The 19,325-nt window shown below is 44.1% G+C and overlaps 1 protein-coding gene across 2 annotated transcripts; it reads right to left on the bottom strand.

The window, feature by feature from the left end:
* Positions 1 to 6,599: 6,599 nt before the first annotated feature.
* On the bottom strand, positions 6,600 to 16,900 carry LOC120644047 (disease resistance protein RPM1-like). 2 transcript variants are annotated; one of them, XR_005663356.1, is made up of 4 exons: positions 14,072 to 16,900; positions 13,447 to 13,808; positions 10,246 to 13,086; positions 6,600 to 9,524 (listed from the first exon to the last, which is right to left on the bottom strand). XR_005663356.1 is itself a non-coding variant. In XM_039920589.1 (4 exons), the coding sequence occupies exon 4, from the start codon at positions 9,517 to 9,519 to the stop codon at positions 6,937 to 6,939; it is 2,583 nt and encodes an 860-aa protein (XP_039776523.1). In that variant the 5' UTR covers positions 9,520 to 9,524; positions 10,246 to 13,086; positions 13,447 to 13,808; positions 14,072 to 15,624; the 3' UTR covers positions 6,600 to 6,936. The 2 variants fall into 2 exon arrangements, 1 of the variants encoding a protein (XP_039776523.1); XM_039920589.1 differs by having other exon boundaries at positions 14,072 to 15,624.
* Positions 16,901 to 19,325: the final 2,425 nt, after the last annotated feature.

Raw genomic sequence — 19,325 nt, 5'->3', positions numbered from 1 at the left:
CTGCCCTAGATCGGTAGGGAACTGTGGGGAGGGGTTGTGGCGGCGAACCTTGGGGTGCGGGCCCCGGCCCCCTCCCTGTTCTTTATATAGCGCTGGCGACGGGGGCCAACCAGTCACAAACGGACTGGACGTCCCGATCAGACGCGGAGAGGGAGTCCGGCCCGATCTTTGGATTGGGCCTGGAGATCAACTCCAACATTCTCCCCCTTGATCTCTTCTTGTTTTTTATTCTTGTTCTTCATCTGAATCATTCCAATACAGATCAGTGTATAGGGCGTGCCTCGTCATGATAATTATTACTGTCAGATTAACAGCCACAATCACTTTTCTGGTCTGAAACAAAAATCGTTTCTTTGGGCCACTCTTCGTCCAGGAATCATAGGCTTTCCCTTAAAACCATGCCGGCTAAGTGTTCTCTGAACACATTGGGTGGTAGGCCTTTTGTAAGCGGATCCGCTAACATCTTGTTTGTTCTGATATGTTCTAAATAAATTGTTTCATCCTAGACTTGCTCTTTAACAACATAAAATTTTATGTCGATGTGTTTGGCAGCACCACTCGACTTGTTGTTATGAGCGTAAAATACTGCTGGTTCATAATCGCAGTATAATTTCAGTGGTTTTTCTATGCTGTCGACCACTCTTAAACTGGGTACGAATTTCTTAAGCCATGTGACCTGACTGGAGACCTCGTAACATGCTACAAATTCTGCGTACATCGTGGAAGATGCTGTAACTGACTGTTTAGAGCTCTTCCACGATATTGCTCCTTTTGCAAGAGTGAAGATATATCCAGACGTGGATTTTCTGTCATCTACATCTCCTGCAAAGTCTGAATCTGAATATCCTTCTATTTCTATATATTCTGTTTTTTTTTTACATTAGCATGAGGCCAGTAGTGCCCCTCACATAGCGTAAAGCCTTCTTTACCATCTTCCAGTGCTCTATGCCTGGATTACTTTGGAATCTGCCAAGTACCCCGGTAACAAAACTTAAGTCAGAGCGAGTGCACACTTGTGCATACTATAAGCTTCCGACAGCTGAAGTATAAGGCATTGCCTTCATTTGCTCGAGCTCATACTGATTCTTGGGACACTGATGTTTCCCGAAACTGTCGCCCTTGACTATTGGAGCAGGTGTGGGCTTGCTCGCATACATACCGTATTTCTGTAATACCTTTTCTAAGTATGCTTTCTGCGACAATCCTAATACCACTTTCTTTCTATCTCGGTGAATCTCAATTCCTAAAACGAATGAAGCTTCACCAAGATCCTTCATATCAAAATTCGAGGACAAAAATTTCTTAGTCTCCAGTAGTAGATTAACATCACTGCTAGCTAGCAGAATGTCATCCACGTACAGGATAAGGAAAATAAATCTCCCATTCTTGAACTTTGCATAAATGCAATTGTCCTCTTCATTTTCTTTAAATCCAAACTTTCTGATTGTTTCATCAAATTTCAAGTACCACTGCCTTGAGGCTTGTTTTAAGCCATAAATTGATTTCTTTAGATGGCACCCTAAATTTTCTTGGCCTTCCACAACAAAACCTTTCGGTTGTGCCATATAGACGTCTTCGTATAGATCCCCATTTAGGAATACCGTCTTCACATCCATCTGATGTAATTCTAAATCATAATGAGCCACTAAGGCCATCATTATTTTGAAAGAGTCTTTACATGAGACCGGAGAAAAAGTCTCATTGTAATCTATTCCTTCTCTCTGTGTGAAGCCTTTTGCCATTAGTCGCGCCTTATATCTTTCTATATTCCCTTTGGAGTCACTGTTCATTTTGTAAACTCATTTGCAGCCTACTGTTTTGGCTCCTTTGAGAATTTCTTCTAAGTCTCAAACTTTATTGTTACTCATTGATTTCATTTCATCCTCCATGGCTGCAAACCACTTGGATGAATTTGCGTTTTTCATGGCTTCTTCAAATGAGGTGGGATCACCCTCAATTTGTATTTCTTCGCTATTATAGACTTCATAATCGTCCGAAATAGCAGATCTTCTAGTTCTTTGTGGCCTTTGTGGGGCCACTGCAACTGGTATTTCTGGTCCAAGAGGCTGCTGTTGCTCCCCCTCATCCGCGGCAACGGATTCTGGATGGGCATGAGGAATGGAATCCTCATTCTCATTTGCTGCCACATTAGGAGAACTAACAACAGGTGTTGGTACTGCAGTTCTCTGTACTGCTGGTGCCGCAGCCACAGGCAAGCAGAAATAAGGTTCTTGAGTCATCGGAGTAGGGACGAATACCCGCTTCTCCTCAAGATCAATTTTTCTGGCTACCATGCTCTCCCTGAACATCTGATCATCTAGAAAGGCAGTGTGTCTTATTTCTACAAATTTCGTATGTCTGTCAGGGCAATAAAAATGATACCCTTTCGATTTTTCTGGATAGCCAATAAAATGGCAACTGACTATCTTGGTATCTAGTTTCCCAATGTTTGGATCAAACACTTTGGCCTCAGCCGGACAGCCCCACACTCGAAAATGATTGAGCGAGAGTTGTCTTCCTGTCCACAGTTCATACGGTGTCTTTGGCACCGATTTACTTGGCATGCGATTAAGTATGTAGATAGCGGTTTTTAATGTCTCCATCCACAAGTTAATCGGTAGCGCGGAGTAGCTCATCATGCTTCTTACCATATCCATAAGGGTACGGTTTCTTCTTTCTGCTACTCTGTTCTGTTGAAGCCCGCCCGGTGTGGAATACTGGGCAACTATGCCATTCTCCTGTAGGAACCTCGCAAAAGGTCTAGGAACTTGGCCATACGGGGTATGCCGACCGTAGTATTCTCCCCCACGGTCGGATCTGACAATCTTGATCTTTAAGTCATGTTGATTTTCTACTTCTGCTTTAAATATCTTAAATTTATCCAACGCTTCTGATCATTCTTTTATTAGATAAATATAGCCATAACGTGAATAATCGTCTGTAAATGTTATGAATGAATCATAGCCATCTACAGTAGTGACGGGGAACGGTCCACAAATATCTGTGTGGATTATTTCTAAAATTCCCTCACTTTGTTTGGCGCCTTTCTTTATGTTCTTGATGTTTTTTCCTTTAATGCAATCGATACATTGTTCTAAATCTGAAAACTCTAACGGTGGAAGAATTGATGCTTTTACTAAGCGCTCTATTCTCTCCCTCGAAATATGGCCTAAACGAAAGTGCCATAATTTCGATGAGATTGCATCAATTTTTTTGCATTTTTTAGTGCCATTCCCGCATGAGGAGGAGTTCTCATTCTCAGAACTTACAACATTAACATTCTCAGATAATAAAAGTAAGTACAACTTGTCTTGTCGGAAGGTAAGACCAACACATTCTTTATTATAGTGTATCTCACACTTGCCATCTCCAAAATGACAAGTAATCAAATCATCATCCAACTTAGACACACTAATTTAGTTTCTTTGCAATGAAGGTACATAAAGAACATCTTTTAAATGAAGTACAAAGCCATTATGTAATTCTAAATGAAATTATGCGATGGCTTCAACTTCAGCTTCTTCACCGTTCGCCACTTTAATTCTTCTTCCTCCTCTTGGCAGGGTCTGGCTCATACTTGTCCCCTGTAATGAATTAGCAACATGAGCAGTTGCTCCAGAATCAATCCACCAAGTGGATTTATCATAATTCAAAAACAGGAATTCATCTACAAAAGTAATGGTGTCCTCACGGTTCTTTAACAGCTCCATCAGAAATTCTGGGCATTGCCTCTTGTAGTGCCCTCTTTTCTTGCATTTGAGGCACTGGTCTTTATCAACTGGGAAGTCTGACCAATCTTTTTCGCGTGGAGGTGGTTTGGAAGGACCACTTTCATGCTGATTCTTACTTGGCGGAAAGGGCCTCTTGTAGTTCTGGTAATTCTTTTGGGGGTTCTTTTTCTTTTGGTGCTGGACTTGAAAGACAAGTTCACCACCACCATTGGCGTTTTCCAGCCTTGCTTCTTCCTGAGCACACATGGCAATCAGCTTCTTAATGTCCCAGTTTTCTGGAAAGGTGTTGTAATTGACATGAAAAGTCGCAAACTCCTTTGGAAGGGACTTGAAAACAAGCTGGACAAGGAACGGTTCTGGCAAAGGCATATCCATTGTCGCTAGCTTGTTAGCCATGTGGCTCATCTCTAGGATATAATCTCTGATTCCACCACCAGTGTACTTCTTTGTAATTAGCTGCTCTGCAAGAGTAGCAGCATAAGCCTTGGAAGAGCCAGTGAACTGCTCTTTATTTTCTAGAGGTATTCTGTAGCAGTGGGGCAAGCAGTGATTGCCATTCTGATGGATTCTGAGATAGAACTTTTAATGATCAATAAGCACTTGCGGTTTGAATCCGCCCATGGTGCCATCTAATTGTCATCCAATTTCTTTGCTTCATCATATTTCTTCTGACGAGCAGTGAATGTCGCGTCAGCTTCAATCTGAGCCCTCACGGGCTTTACTGGTTCTTGTGGCTGAGGCGTATTGATGGTCAATTCTATATTGGCCATGGTCAATTCTATATTGGCCATTGCAGAGCGATTTCTAGCTTCTGGTACCACTTCCCATAGTTTCTGCCATCTAATTCTGGGATGCCTTTCAAAAGGTTCATAGCATTCGAACCTGAAATTCAGATTCAAAAATTTTTGTGAGGACAACAATAATATGCATGCATTAATTTAACTTTGGTCAAAATTAAAGCATGCAATATTCTGTACATTAAATCTAAATCACCTTTGGGCAGAAAAAGATATAATTTAAACAAAATTATGAACAAAATCATAATATTGCAATATCAACTTTGGTCAGAAATGACAATATCATAATATATTGAAAATTCTGAAAAAATAAATTCTATATGCCTTTATGTGATTTTCAAATTAACATAGAGACAAAATAAATTCTTTGCAGCGGAAACTTGTAAAATTTCTAAATTTCAGAAGCATAATTCTGTGATTTTCTACTCTGAAAATAATACACGTTGGTGCATTTATTTGCAAAGATTCAAATTCTAAACAAAAACATCTGAAATTCATATTCTGAATGCTTCTGAAAATAAAGAAAAGACAAATTATTTCACTGTTCTCGCGGTCCGTGAGCTTTTTCGACCCACGGCCTGCTTCGCATAGGCTCACCCCCCGCCCAGGCCGCAACCTGGGCCTGGGCCGGGAATTCGGCTCCCCGCGCGCTCCCGCACGGGCCGAATTGAGCCCGTGTCGCGGCCGACCGATCTTGACCGTCGGATGAGTTTCGACGGTCGGGCATTGATCTCGGCGGATCAAAACCCGCCCGCAGCTGGCCCCTTCAAACCCTAATCCATTTCTTATCCTCCCTCTCTCCTATGCTCGTGCGACGACGGCGGCGAGTGGCGCCGCCTCTGGTGGCCGGCGCCGGGAAGGAGCTTCTGCGCCGCCGTGGGCCCCCTCGCTGGCGTGCGTGTTCCCGAGAGGGAGCGCGCCGCCGTCGAGCGGCCTCGCTGCAGTGCTCGGAGAATGCCGGGAAGGCGGCCGCGAGCGGAGTTTCTTACCCGCGCGCCGATGAACGGCAGCGGCCGAGGAGGACGGAAGGTGAGCCCCCCCCCCCCCCTCTCGGATTTCTTTTCTTGTTTCGGTTCGATTCGATTCTAAGGTTTCTAGGGTTAGGGTTAGGGTTTCTGGGTTGGGGATCTCGGTCAATCCGAGATCAAATCGAGGTTCTTCTTTCGATTAGCATCGAATTTCATCTTCTTCTTGATTCTGTGTACCCAAAAGATCCCGATCTGGGCTCTAGTAGGCGACTGATACCATTGTTAGGTTCTTTCTTGCTGGGGTTCTTGACTGGGATCGAGTCTAGACAACAGATTGAGTATGGGTACATGGTTCTAGTGTAGAAATACAACGGGATTCGGGTCCTAGCTCTAGTACAAAGGAAGAGAGAGAGAGGGTAGGAGGAGCAGACCATCCGCAGGAGGTGGTGCAGTGGACGAGCTGGTGCCGGTGGGCGCCATCGCGTCTATCGAGTCGAGGATGGAGGCGAGGAAGTCGGAGTCGGCGAGGTGCGGGTCGACGAGCTCGCGGTCCGGCGATGGCGGTGTACGGCGCGGGTAGCGATACTCCTCCGGCCTCCACCGGCACTGTCCAGGGACGGAGGTCACCGTGGTGGCGGTGCGAGGTCCTGGCGGTGCTTCCCGTCGGCCGAGCGCTGCCCTAGATCGGTAGGGAACTGTGGGGAGGGGTTGTGGCGGCAAACCTTGGGGTGCGTGCCCCGGCCCCCTCCCTGTTCTTTATATAGCGCTGGCGACGGGGGCCCACCAGTCACAAACGGACTGGGCGCCCCGATCAAACGCGGAGAGGGAGTCCGGCCCGATCTTTGGATCGGGCCTGGAGATCAACTCCAACAAGATTTTCTCTAAACATATCAACACCATTCAGCACTCTGCAGCCAATGCATAAAAACACTTTTTAGCTGATACAACCTGAAATGATATGAGAATCCACACTATCTCTGATACATGACGTTGCAAGTTTGATCAGAACATCATTTGCTAGAGAAGTTCAATAGTGAACTGGTGAAGGGAAATACTATTGAAGGAAATCATTATTCTTTTTTTGCGAACGTGCCTGAGCACGTAAGGAAATCATTATTCTTAAAGCAATTGAACCAACACGGCACATCCATGGGCCTAGTGAAGCCTGTAAAACCAATAACGTTTCGCGACTACCTGTGTTATAGCCTTCAAGTACAATCCAGGTATTAACATAACAGTAGCAATAGTCCACGACTTCTCAGATTGAAAGAGAATAAAAACACAACAAACGTAGTTCTGAACAAACACATCATACAGGCATACCAATGGAGATATAACCATCTGGTTGTCCTAGACACGAATCTCGGGGACATGTTCCATCTTGTGGTGCATCCCACTTGCTTTCCACTGTGTAATAAACTCCTTGTGCAGGTTCAGCATCTAGAGCCTTTTTAGAGAGACGAGAGATTCGATGCCTTGAGGAACCTTATCCAGCTGCACTAGTGACACGATGTAAAGACCATCAATGCATGGCAGAGCACCATCTCCGATCTCCAGCTGATTGACATCTGGCATTCGCTTCAAGACGAGCGTCGTCAGCTGAGGAAAGCATCCTGCAGAAAGAACTAAAGTGCTTGCACTATTCACCCGGTTAAGACTTAAATAGGTGAGGTTTGGCACATGTGGAGCAAGCACCCCCAGTGGATCTTCTCCAAGCTGGCACCAGCTGAGTGCTAAACATTTGAGATGCTCCCCATGATTGCGAAATATTGGATACTTTAGTGTCCCAGCAGCCCATTTCCCCCTCACAATTAGCCTGTGGAGCTTTGTGGAGATTGGAATCGGATCAAGGGCTTGGAGGCAAAGTGTCTCATTCACATCTCTTGCTGAGATAAGCAGGTTGGAAAGAAGTGGCATCGTCGACAGGGTTCCAAAAAGGTTGTCACAATCAGCAGCACTTACATTATCAATCCATATGCTTCGGAGCTGCATCAGTTTCTTCAGCTGGTCAGCCAGGTCTTTGCTTGCTTGCACAGTCTCAAGAGTCTGTAGTTCTTCCATGCTTGACAGCCCTTTAGGAGCTTCCACTCCGATGAAATATCTGAACTCTGACTGCTTCTCGTCAGCAAATCTGTCAGCCAAAAGGTGCCGTAGCTTCTTGACTTTAACAATGCCTCGAGGTAGCTTCTCTATCTGGGTCTGCTTGATGTCCAGAGTGTGGAGATTAGAAAGCTTCTCAATTGATTCTGGGAGTGACTTGACATTTGTGCGCCTTAACCCAATATACCGTAGATTAAAGAGATTCCTTATAAATGCTGGCACCTCATTGATATCAGAATCTTGCAGCTCTAGAACAGTCAAGTAGCTCGATTCAGTCAAAATTGAGGATAACATGGTAGGGGATGAAATCATTCCATGAGCCACAAGTGTTCGAAGATGTGGAAATTTTACTTTGAGTGGAGTGTTGGCGTTCCATCCACATAACAACAAGCGACGAACATCTTTATCCATCTGTATCATTTCACCATATTGATTTGCAGAACCAAACTTTTCTTCTTTGGCAACAGAAAGTGCCAATTCTCGCATAATATCATGCATCTTACAGGTGTTGACCCTGCCGAGCTCATCATACTCAAAAGCTTCAAGCATGTTACGGTGGATCAATTCTATGAGATTTCCCTCAGCCACATCCTCTGGCGTGTTCTTTCCTCTGCCCATCACAAAGCCTTCTGCAACCCACATCCGCACAAGGCTTTCCCTTGACATGGCGCAATCTTCAGGAAACAAGCTGCAGTATAAGAAGCAGTTCCTAAGGTCTCCTGACAGGTCATGGTAGCTTAAATTTAAAATTGCTCGGACATGATCACTTTTTGACAACTCACTCTGAAGCTGATTGTATGTATGTTTCCATGTTTCTATTTGTGGTCTTGATGACAATAAGCTGCCTATAGTAACAATTGCTAGAGGCAGGCCATGACACCTATTGTAAAAAGCCCTTCTGCAGAAGAGTTCAAGTGCATCATGTCTGGCTAATGGTTGAAGTTCCAGGGGATGGGTGGAAGAAGCAAGAGCCCCAACATGGTCCTTCCGTGTTGTAATAACAATTCTACTTGCTTGAAGATTCTGAAAAGCATCTTGTATTTGGAAGTATACTTGTTGCTCCCAGACATCATCCAATACAATCAAACATTTTCTATTTTGGAGTCGTTTCTTTATTTCTTCTTTCAAGTCATGCCCATCCATTTTGTCAATACCTGCTGGTGTTGGTAGTCCCACAGTACCAATCTTCCTAAGTAGATTTCTCAACAGTGCATCAATGGAGTAGATCTGTGACACAACAATCCACGCATGTGCAGGGAAGTTGACCTTTTCACGTTCATAAACATTTGTGACCAGAGTAGATTTTCCCAACCCACCCATACCAGAAATTGTTATCACGGTGCTGTTTGGTTCTTCAGAATACAGCCATCCCTTCAGCCATCTCTTGTTGTCCTCGATTCCCACTAGGTCTTCATCTTTGACAAATTCTGGAAACCAACCTTGGGACGGCTGCCTTTCCATCTCCACCAATTGGTTAGGAACAATTTGAGCGTGTTGCAACCATTGATCTTTCATCTTTATAACTTGCTGAATCTCATTCTCAAGCTCACAAACCTCATCTGCAATTGAACTGAAAACACTGACATAATGGGTTCCCTTGATGAAGAACTTCTTCAGGAACCCTTCTTCTTCCATTTGAAGAGCATAATATGAGTATCTGTCCATCACATCCTCAACATGATAAGCCACATTACGGACCTCCCCAATCCAACTCTTGACAACTTTGTCTGTGAGGTAGACCGTGCCAATCTGCCATATCAGATTGCTCATGATCTTAAGTTGCATCTCTATCTGCTTGATCTTCCCGGGCAGTTCCTTCAGATTATTAACTTTTTCAGACAACTTATTTATGATGGCTGTATGGGCATCTTCTGCCAAAGCAGAACCAATCTTTGTAACAGCAAGGAGTACTGCTTCCGCCATTTGTGCTGAAACAACAAAGACAAAGCATATCACATTTCCGGAGAAACAATTTAAGTGCATTTACCTCCCTCGATCCCCTCTCATTCTATTTTTCTTCCATTTTAAGAGAGATTTTGCCGCATTACATCCTATACCGGAATCTGATGGAACTAGGAAATTATAAGAGTTTGTCTTATGTTTTTAAGAGGTAGGGTTGACTCTAAATATTATTTTTGCAAGTTTATATGGAAGTATGAAGCACCACTCTAGCAACAAAAAATTAAAATTATCTAAAAAAAAAGTTAAAATTTCACACAAGTGACCTGCGATAAAGAAAACAGAGGAAGATGAGAAAACTGCAATGAGCATCTAGGCTGGAGAGAGCTCTATTTGTTACCCACAATGTTTCTTTTTTTGAAACGACTACCCACAATGTTTTCAATTTCAATGACATCAGAAGTAAGATTTTTTTCTTTTGGAGCTTTTCAGGAGGCTAAACCAGCCTGGGAACAATGTAAAGAATACCCCCCCCCCCCCCCTCCCCCCGAACAAACAAACTCAGTTAAACCATCAACTAGCGATCAACACACAAAATCTGAAACTAAAGGCAGTGGGATTGCTCGGAAAAATTGTTACAATTGTCCATCAGATTCATCGCATCTAAATCTACATTCCCCAAGGAATAAGGCTATCGCTGGAAGATTAAAAATGAAGCAGTGGCGTTTCCTATGACCAACCAACACTCACCTCCTGGAGGCTTTGCGCAGAGCGAGACGACGCCCCGCCGCCGAAGCGAACTACCCGTGCGACCAAACCTGCAGCATCGAAGAAGAGCAGATGAGAATGCGGATAATAAAACTACGAAGGTAAGCCATCTCCGCTGTCGTGGACGGTGCGCCTATCTACGCGCGCGCTGCCGCCGCGCAAGACCGTGCGGTGCGCTGCCGTAGCCCATCCATCTCGCCGGCGCATTCCGTCGAGCACGTCGCGCGCGCTTTGGACGCTGGGAGGGAATACGAATAGGAATAGAAACAGGGGTGGAAGGTGTGGAGTTGACCAGATGGGAGAATTCCGTGGGCCAACCGAGAACCTGACCCGGCCCCGGCTCACTAAGGGTCTGATTGGTTCGCGTATGCGGTAGCCGGCATGCACTCGGTGAGACAGGCCCTAGCTGGCCAGGCTGCTGCCATGCAAAGGCCCAGCATTTGATTGCCTGCGCGCGAGCAGCATGGCCGAGCAGAGAAATTGATTGGTTGCCTGAGTATACGAGGAGACCTTGCACCGCTGCTCTCTGCTCTCATGCAGCATGGGCGCTCGCGCCAGCCTGGCTCACCAGAAACGCTCGATTCCTGCGTTTCCCGCGAGCCTGACTCGCGGCCTCATTTTGCATCCGACCAGCCAGGCTCGAGACCCCGCGCAACCATCCAATCAAGGCGTGGTGGCATGCGGAGAGTCTGGTTTGGGCTCATGCAACCAACCAATCACATCCTAAGGGCCTGCGAAGCACCGGCTGACCAGCAGGCAGCACAGGCAAGCAGCTCGGAGCATGACTGTCACTACAGTCAAATGTTGACTTCAATTCACCGACTGAGTTAAAGTTTTATCAAATATGTGATAGAAAAAAGTTCAATTTACACTCTCCAAGTATAGCCAAAGTCTAAAACTTTCCCCCTAAACTATGTTTAGTTCATTTTATCATGTAATAAAATTTGTCTTTTCTGTTTATCCATATATTTTAATTTTAAATTTTGTAGAGTAGTAGTGGACATCACAATACATATTAAAAAAATTCAATAATTTTTTCATCGTTATTCTTAATATAATTTTGAACTCCAAAATTATGTATTATTAAATATTCTAACCTATCAAAATAATGCTAAAAAATTATGATGTATTTTTTTTCTAACATGTTTTATGATGTGTATTATCATCTTATAAAATCTTAATTTGAAACTCTACCTATGCATGGAGAAATGGAAAAGACAAATTGTATTAGGGGCAATTTGAATTGAAGGGTATAATTCGGAAGGTAAGATGAACCGAACGATAGTTTAGGAGGTTATCTAGACTTTAGCTATAGTTCAGAGATGTAATCTGGACTTTTTCCAATCTAATGAAACGATAAAAGTTTTCCGGGTTTGTTCCTATGATAAAAAAAAATTGAAGTTGCAGGTGGGGTATTGAGCGGGTGATGGGATTTATGTTAAGCTGTTTGAGCACAGGGGTCTTAGTTCTTCGACCTTTGGGGTGCCGACTCATGGGTACGGTGGGGGCAGGCAACGATATAGAATATCCCTGCTTACTAATGGAGAAAGGAGGAGGAATGAACCGTGATGAATCCAAGATCTACATATGCAGTAGTACAACTCTACACTAGAGACTGACAACGGCGACGCTAGAGCTTGTAGAAACAACCCATGGCTGTTAGGTCACTAAGACGGCTAATCATTTGAGATGGGGTATGCAATTATGATGCTTAAGCTTCATGAGCTGCAGGCCTGCAGTCAAGAACAAGCATGTACGCACCTGTTGATCAAATCGAAGGGGCAGGTCTGTCAGCCTCGGAGGAGCTCACTGGTGAGGGTATGAGGTAGGAGGACAAGGGAAGGACCGGCACTTAAAAGACGCGAGAGATCCATACAAGCCAATACCTACACTAGAATCTTGCTTTTTTTTTCCTCTGACAATTCTTGATTATAAGTTTTTTACCCAATTGCACCCAACACCCCCATTATCGGATTAAAAATTCCGAATTATTTAGAAAAAACTTGGCAAAGTCTGCGGCCCAAACCAACCGGTGATGGTTCAGTCGCCATTGCCACCTTCTCCAACTAGGAGCTGATATCATTCGACACCTTGTTGGGGCCTGGTCCTCGCCCACACCAACTGTCGCCTTCATCCCATGATTGAAGAAATTGACTAATAAGGAAAAAGAGGGAACATTACAAACGATAACCTCGCAACAATCACTGCTTGTGCGTTACTGATTGTGGTTTATATAGATAAAAATAATGTTGCAATTGTTTTGGTCCTTAATCAAGGCAATAAGAGCGCTGGTTCTTTGCAGGTCATGACTCATGAAATGCATGCATGCTACTGACGATGCTAAGAAGACAAGTACTAGTGATAGATCACCTGCGGCCTGAGGGACAGGAGCTGCGTGCCCTGGCCATCCATGAGCAGCAGCTCGCCGGCGCTGAGTAGTTGTCGGATGCGGAATGCCAGCCTGCCGGCGCTGTCGTAGACACAGAAACTGTCGGTGCCGTGGAAGCCCATGCCGGGCCTCTTCCACACCGAGTACACCGTCGAGCACGCATCTGAATCCAACGCCAGGCACAGCTCTCACTGCACGTCAAAACATGTGCTCCGATCCCTACTGTGCTGTGCCTCCTCCATCTCCCTTCTCTATTCCCTCTCAAAAGGCCATGAGCAACAGGGTACACCCTTCGGTCACCGGCGACGCGGCACCGGTTAGGGATGGCAATGGGCACATTACCCGTGGGTGGAGAGTGTGAGTGTGGTGTCCGCCGAGACAAAGCAGTTGCATTTGCATCAACCGAGTGGGTGTGCACCATGTGTATCATCATCCTGTGACATCAGAAAACAACTTAGATTTAACAGAACTGCTATAGCTCTCGGGCGCCATCGGACTTTATTTTGTTTTAGCCATGTGAGAAAAAATTGTAATAGGCAAGTCTTTAATAAAAACAATAAGCAAATTATGTCCAATACTTCTGTTACCAAACACACAATATATATTTGAAAAGATATCATAACCCTAGATGACAGAAAACACGATTTTAATTTTGTCACAAAGACAAACAAGACTATGCAAATGTTTACACAAAAATATTCCGTAAATGGGGCGATATATAATCTTAAGCCACTGCGTGCTAGAGGCTAGACTAGTGGAAATGTAATGTAGATGATTGTTTATTAACCACTTGCCTTATGGATCAATAGATGATTGAATTTATGCTCCCATCTTGTCTTTATGGCATTCAATTCTTTCACCACCTCACCCATCTTCATCCGCTGCCTTGGAGAGTCTCTACAACAAGCCAAACCAAGCCTTGAAATAGGAGCAATGAACAAATCTATGATGTCTTTTTCTTCTCCATTGTGCGACATCGTAGGATCCATTATTTCCAATAGCTTCTCAGGATATGCCATCTCCACACACTTGGGAAGACTTGTAGCATCATGAAATGAGTTGTCTGTTGGCCTTCGTCCAGTAAGAATCTCCAACAATAGCACACCATAGCTGAATATATCAGCCTCTGTAGAAATCGTTGTTCCCATGCCACACTCTAGCAGTAATTGGAGGGATTCCATTAGATTTGAAGTGAAACACATCCACACATATATATTACAAGACAACCAGTATGGTTATGGTATTGCAAATAAAATGATTGTTGTGTGCAACTTAAGGGATATGTCAATTATTCATGTTCTCAGATTAAACTGTAGAGTAATCACTATGTATGGGAAACATTACTGCTATCAGAGTCAAACAAGAAGAAGTTGTGATATAAATATGAACTTAAAATTATTAAAAATATTACTCAAGTACCTGGTGCAAGATAACCAATCGTTCCTTTAAGAACAACTGAGCTACTTTCTCCTAATGATTGCCCAATGGCTCCAACATTCATTACGTTGGCTAAACCAAAGTCACCAAGATGTGCGGTCATATCTTCATCAAGAAGGATGTTACCTGGTTTAATATCACAATGTGCAATAGGAGGATTAATGCGATGGTGAAGATATTCTAGTGCCTCTGCAACATCAAGAGCAATGCTTAGCCTTTGTTCCAAGCTTATCTTGTCCATACTGACACTGCTTGGATGTAACCATATATCTAGGCTTCCATTGGAGACAAACTCCAACACGAGTGCCTTAAATTCATCGCCATTGTGGTCTAAACTATCACACACGGTTATTACTTTCACTAATTTCCGGTGTTTAATTCTTTTAAGGGCATTGCACTCAGCAATGAAGCTCTGGCTGGCTCCTTGTTGTCGAAGATCGAGTACCTTGACTGGCACATCGATTGAATGTCCATCACAAGGCAAAATCCCTTTATATACACCGCTAAAGCTTCCATGGCCAACCAAATTTTCTGTAGAGAATGAATTTGTCACCATAGACAACTCCCCGTATGATATCCTTTGATATGTCACTATAACACTGGGGCATCCTTGGCCTCGGTTAGAACCATCTGGCTTTGATCTTTGCTTCTTGACATAGTAGCATATAACAATACAAATGATAACAAAGGCAAATGCTCCCACCACAATAAAGATCAAGCTGTGCAGCCGTAGGTTTCGTGCATGGCTACCAGGATTTGGATACGGACATGGTGGAAAATAAAAGAATGGAGGGCCACCACATAATGCTCCATTACTTACAAGTAATACAACACTTGCATTGGAGAAAATACCCTTGTTTGGCACTGGACCGGATAGTTGGTTGAAGGAAAGGTTCAGGCTCCTTAGAAGCTTGAAGTTCCCAAGGAATTCAGGGATGACTCCTGATAATTTGTTGTTGGAGAGGTCCATCTCTTCTAGGCCTTTTAGCTCACTTAGGTCTTCTGGGATGTTTCCTTGGATGAGGTTATCTTGAAAGTGAAGGAACTGCAATTGAAGGCATCTTCCAAGGGTTCTTGGAATTTCACCTGATAATTTATTTGATGAGATATCGATACTGATAAGGTTGACCAAGCGCCCAATTTGCATAGGAATGGGACCATTTAATGCATTATTGGAAAGGTTACAAATTTGGGTTAGAGAAGAAATGCTGACAACCTCTTGTGGGATTTGTCCAGTTAGGAGATTATTTGAGATATCAATGGCGGCTAACATGCTAAGGTTGCCAAGAGTTGCTGGAATTCTACCCTGTAGATAGTTGGAAGATAGGCTCAACAAATATAGTCGTGTGATGTTACCTAGCGATAGTGGGATCTCCCCGTGGAAGGAATTTTGCCATAGGAGTAGTTTATTGAGGTTGGATAGCTTTCCTATATCTGAAGGTATGGTTCCTGTGAAGAGGTTATATGCAAGCGCAAGGATAGTGAGTCTGTAGTATCGTCCAATTTCTGTTGGTATGCGGCCAGTAATTTGGTTTCTCCCCAATGCCATGATCTCTAGTTCTAGCGAGAGATTAGCGATTGTATTTGGTAGAGTGCCAGAAAGGTTGTTTCTTTCAATGACGATGGCTCTTAACTTGCTGCAATTAGCCAAGGGAGTTAGGAAATCCCAATCTGTTGGCTCCGTAGCTTGGAGCTCATTGTTGCTTACATCAAACAGTTCCAAATTACCATTTATACCAATGTTTGGCGGAATTATGCCTCGAAATCTATTTTCACTAAGGGAGAGTTTTTGAAGAAGAGAGATATTAGACAAGGAAAATGGAATTGGGCCTTCAAATTCATTGTCGAATGCATAAAATATTCTTAGATTGGGAAGCATAAAGCCCATGTCTGGAGGCAGAGACCCTGACAATGTGTTATCACCGACATTAACTATCTCAAGGGAAGATATGTTAAACAAGGATGAAGGAATGGTGCCTTCTAGCATGTTTGCCGCTATCCCGAAAGCTTGAAGGTTAGATAGTTTTGACAAAGTTGGCGGGACATGTCCACTCATCATGTTCTTTTGAATGTCCAATTTTATTAGCCTAGTCAAATTCCCCAACCATGGTGGGATGTTCCCATGAAAAGAGTTCTGAAAAATACTAAACACTGTGAGTGCAGTGAGGTTTGCAAACGAAGAAGGGATGAGACCCGATATATTGTTGCTGCCTATGTTGAAAACAACAAGCTTTGACAAGTGACCCATGGTGGTAGGAATGGTGCCAGACATGGAATTGTTGCTCAAGTTGAGCTCTTGAAGCAGAGAGCAGGTGCCAAGGCTAGGAGGGATCACACCTTCAAGCTTGTTGTACGAGAGATCAAGCACGCTAAGATGGGTGAGGTTACCTATGTGCGGCGACAAGGTGCCGATGAGGCCAAACCCTGGTAGGCGCAGCACAGTCACGCGTTGTGGCCTTAGGCGACTGCTGCTGCTGCTGCATGTCACCCCGGTCCATCTGCAGAAACCATTGGTGCCGTTGAGGGTGTTGTTGTCGAGAGCGTTCCAGGAAGACAGTGCACCCATGGGGTCCTTGCTTATGAAGGATTTGAGCGACAGAAGCGCGTGGAGGTCACTGTTCAGGCTGGAGCTGCTAGTGTTGGTGGTGAACAGCAGCAGGAAGACGAAGCTGATGAGGAGAGGAAGCAGGAGTTGCTCTCTACTCTCCATGGACAGGCAAAAGGCACAGCAGATGCAACCTGGTTAATCTGGGCTCACCTTTGGAGTGGTTGATCAACAATTTATCTCATGAGAAACGATGATCTCTTTTTAATTGTAAAGACCTTGACTTGGGAGGCAGCACGTGCTTGGCCGGCAGAAAGAAAACGCGTGACGCGGATAGAAAATGAAGGCCGGTAGGCGGCAGTTCACCTGCTCGTTTCATCTCTACTGCGAGTCCTTTGCTTTTTAAGTTTTCTTTGACCTTGATGTCAGTCCGGCGCTGCTCCATCTCCATCGAAAGTTTTTTTTTTTTGACCTAGTATGAAGATTCTTCATTTGCCAACCATGTTTGACGGAGAACTGTGGTTTTTCAGCATCAATATTGAAAAGCCTCTAACAGAAGACCCAAATAGTAATGATTTCATCACACACGTAGTGTGCATGCAAATTCTTCTAGAATTAGATGCAACCACCTTTTCAATCCGTGGTCCCTCACAGGTTATAAGAATCTTAGGGTGCGTTTGGTAGGTTCACTCGGAAACATTCTTGTATTCAGTTTGCTTCATAGGAATGTAAGTGAATCGGAATCTCTTTCTGAAACCGTTTGGATAGCTGGGCAGATTTGATTTCTTGAATGGGAAAAAAATTGTTTTACATGAAAACATAATAAAAAAAAGATAGGTTTATAAAATAAATTGAAACTTTTTGTAGACGAATAACGATTCAAATGTTACACATTTTATCTAGTAACGAAATGTTTCTATATTAGAGAAGAGATACGAAAAGAAGAGTCACTATATTTGGTGAAACTACCTGAGCAAAAGAAGAGCCACGGTTAGGTGAATCAGTCTCTGTTGCGACCATCTAGCAGGGTTTCTAGTGATTTTAATAAAGAGAATCAGAACAGATTGACCCATTCCAAACACTGCCATATTAAATATAAATACTAAAAGTTATTGGATAAATTTACTAAATACACACTGAAAATATACTGAGATGTAGATGTGATAAAAACAGGGTAACTGTTTTTAGGGCCAACAAGAGATTTGCTGCTATGATTTTATTCAGAAATAGCACGGATCGGCCAAGTTGTTTAAGGAAAAACGGCCCACAAAACCTCACACGACTCTACTCAAAGGGCCGGGACACCACTGTGCTAAAGAACGAAAAATACTACTCTCCTAGAACTCTAACACGACTTAAAAAGACAAAGGATACGAAAACACAAGAACAGCAACCCCCAAAACCAACTAAAAGCAGACCTCGTTGTGCCAGGAGCCCCTGACCAGGCAAAGACATGGGTTAAAACTGTGTCTCTAATCTCTGTAGCCACCTGCTCCGGATTTCTTGCTTCCCTTTGGAAGGTTCGTAGATTCCTCTCGAGCCATATGTTCCACCCATCGAAATCCCTACGCAAGTCCTTATTGCACCTCACGCGCAATCGTTTCCACCTGGAGTAGACCAAACCACTGTGTCGTGCATGCTGCAACCTGGTGAAGTTCCCCCATAAGAAAATAAAATCTCAAACTTGCTACAATTATTTCTAATAGCTTAGCAGGATAGGCCATCTCAACAAATCTAGGAAGACTTGTTGTATCATGAAACGAATTGTTTGTTGGCCTTCCGAGGGACCGAACAGGTGACCAGAGGGGAGTGAATAGGAGCCGATTTAAAATCACTTCGCAGAGGAAAGTACGGCCCATAATCCCAATTGTGCACCACAAGCCCTTGAACCCTAGGTGAATTGAGGAGTAGCTATTTATGAGCTACACCTACACAAAACAGCCCTAGAAAGCAGTGAGAGAAAACACGGAAGCAAGCAGAGAAGCAATGTTGCCCACACCGGTCTGACCGGTGTAGCATGCCGGTCTGACCGGTTGTGCCGGACGGACCGGTCTGACCGGTGGCGACGTACGGACCGGTCTGACCGGGGTGGCACACCGGTCTGGCCGGACTTACCGGACTGATCGGTTTTGCCGCCCGGTCTGACCGGTGGTGCCCAGAAAACCTCCGAAAACTAAGATTCAAATGATGAATCTTGAGCAAAGGAAGTCCAAATCCAACCAAACTTGAAGGATACCCTCACAACTGTTCCGTGAATATATCCCCAAGAGATCTCTCCCAAAAGATCAAAGGGACTTGAGAATTCGAGAAGAGATCAAAGTGGATTGGGGTTTTCTCAAGAACGTGAAAAACTCAAATTCGTGAGAACTCGTGAATCCAGAGGGTTTAGCACTAGGCTAGATGCGTATGAATCACAACAAAGAGTCCAGCACGCCAAGAATTCACGGGCTTGACTCCTCCAAACATAAAACACACAAAAAGAGGGGAATTGAAGCCAAAAACCAAAAGATGAGAGGGAGGAAACAAGAACTCAGCTCATAGGGAGGAATGTTGAGTACTCTATCCTGCTTGTGATGAGTGAATTGTCAACCGTGCGGTGTGATCGTGCGCTTGGTCTTTGGATTGCAGGTACACGGGCGTCAAGTGTCGACGGAGAGCTGTCGTGGAGGTGCTGTGGCCGATGGACCGTGC

This window comes from Panicum virgatum, chromosome 8K (genome assembly GCF_016808335.1).
Source record: "Panicum virgatum strain AP13 chromosome 8K, P.virgatum_v5, whole genome shotgun sequence".
In the NCBI taxonomy this organism is placed as follows: Eukaryota; Viridiplantae; Streptophyta; class Magnoliopsida; order Poales; family Poaceae; genus Panicum; species Panicum virgatum.
Note: the sequence above shows the minus strand (reverse complement) of the source record. Positions and strands in the feature narration are given on the sequence as shown.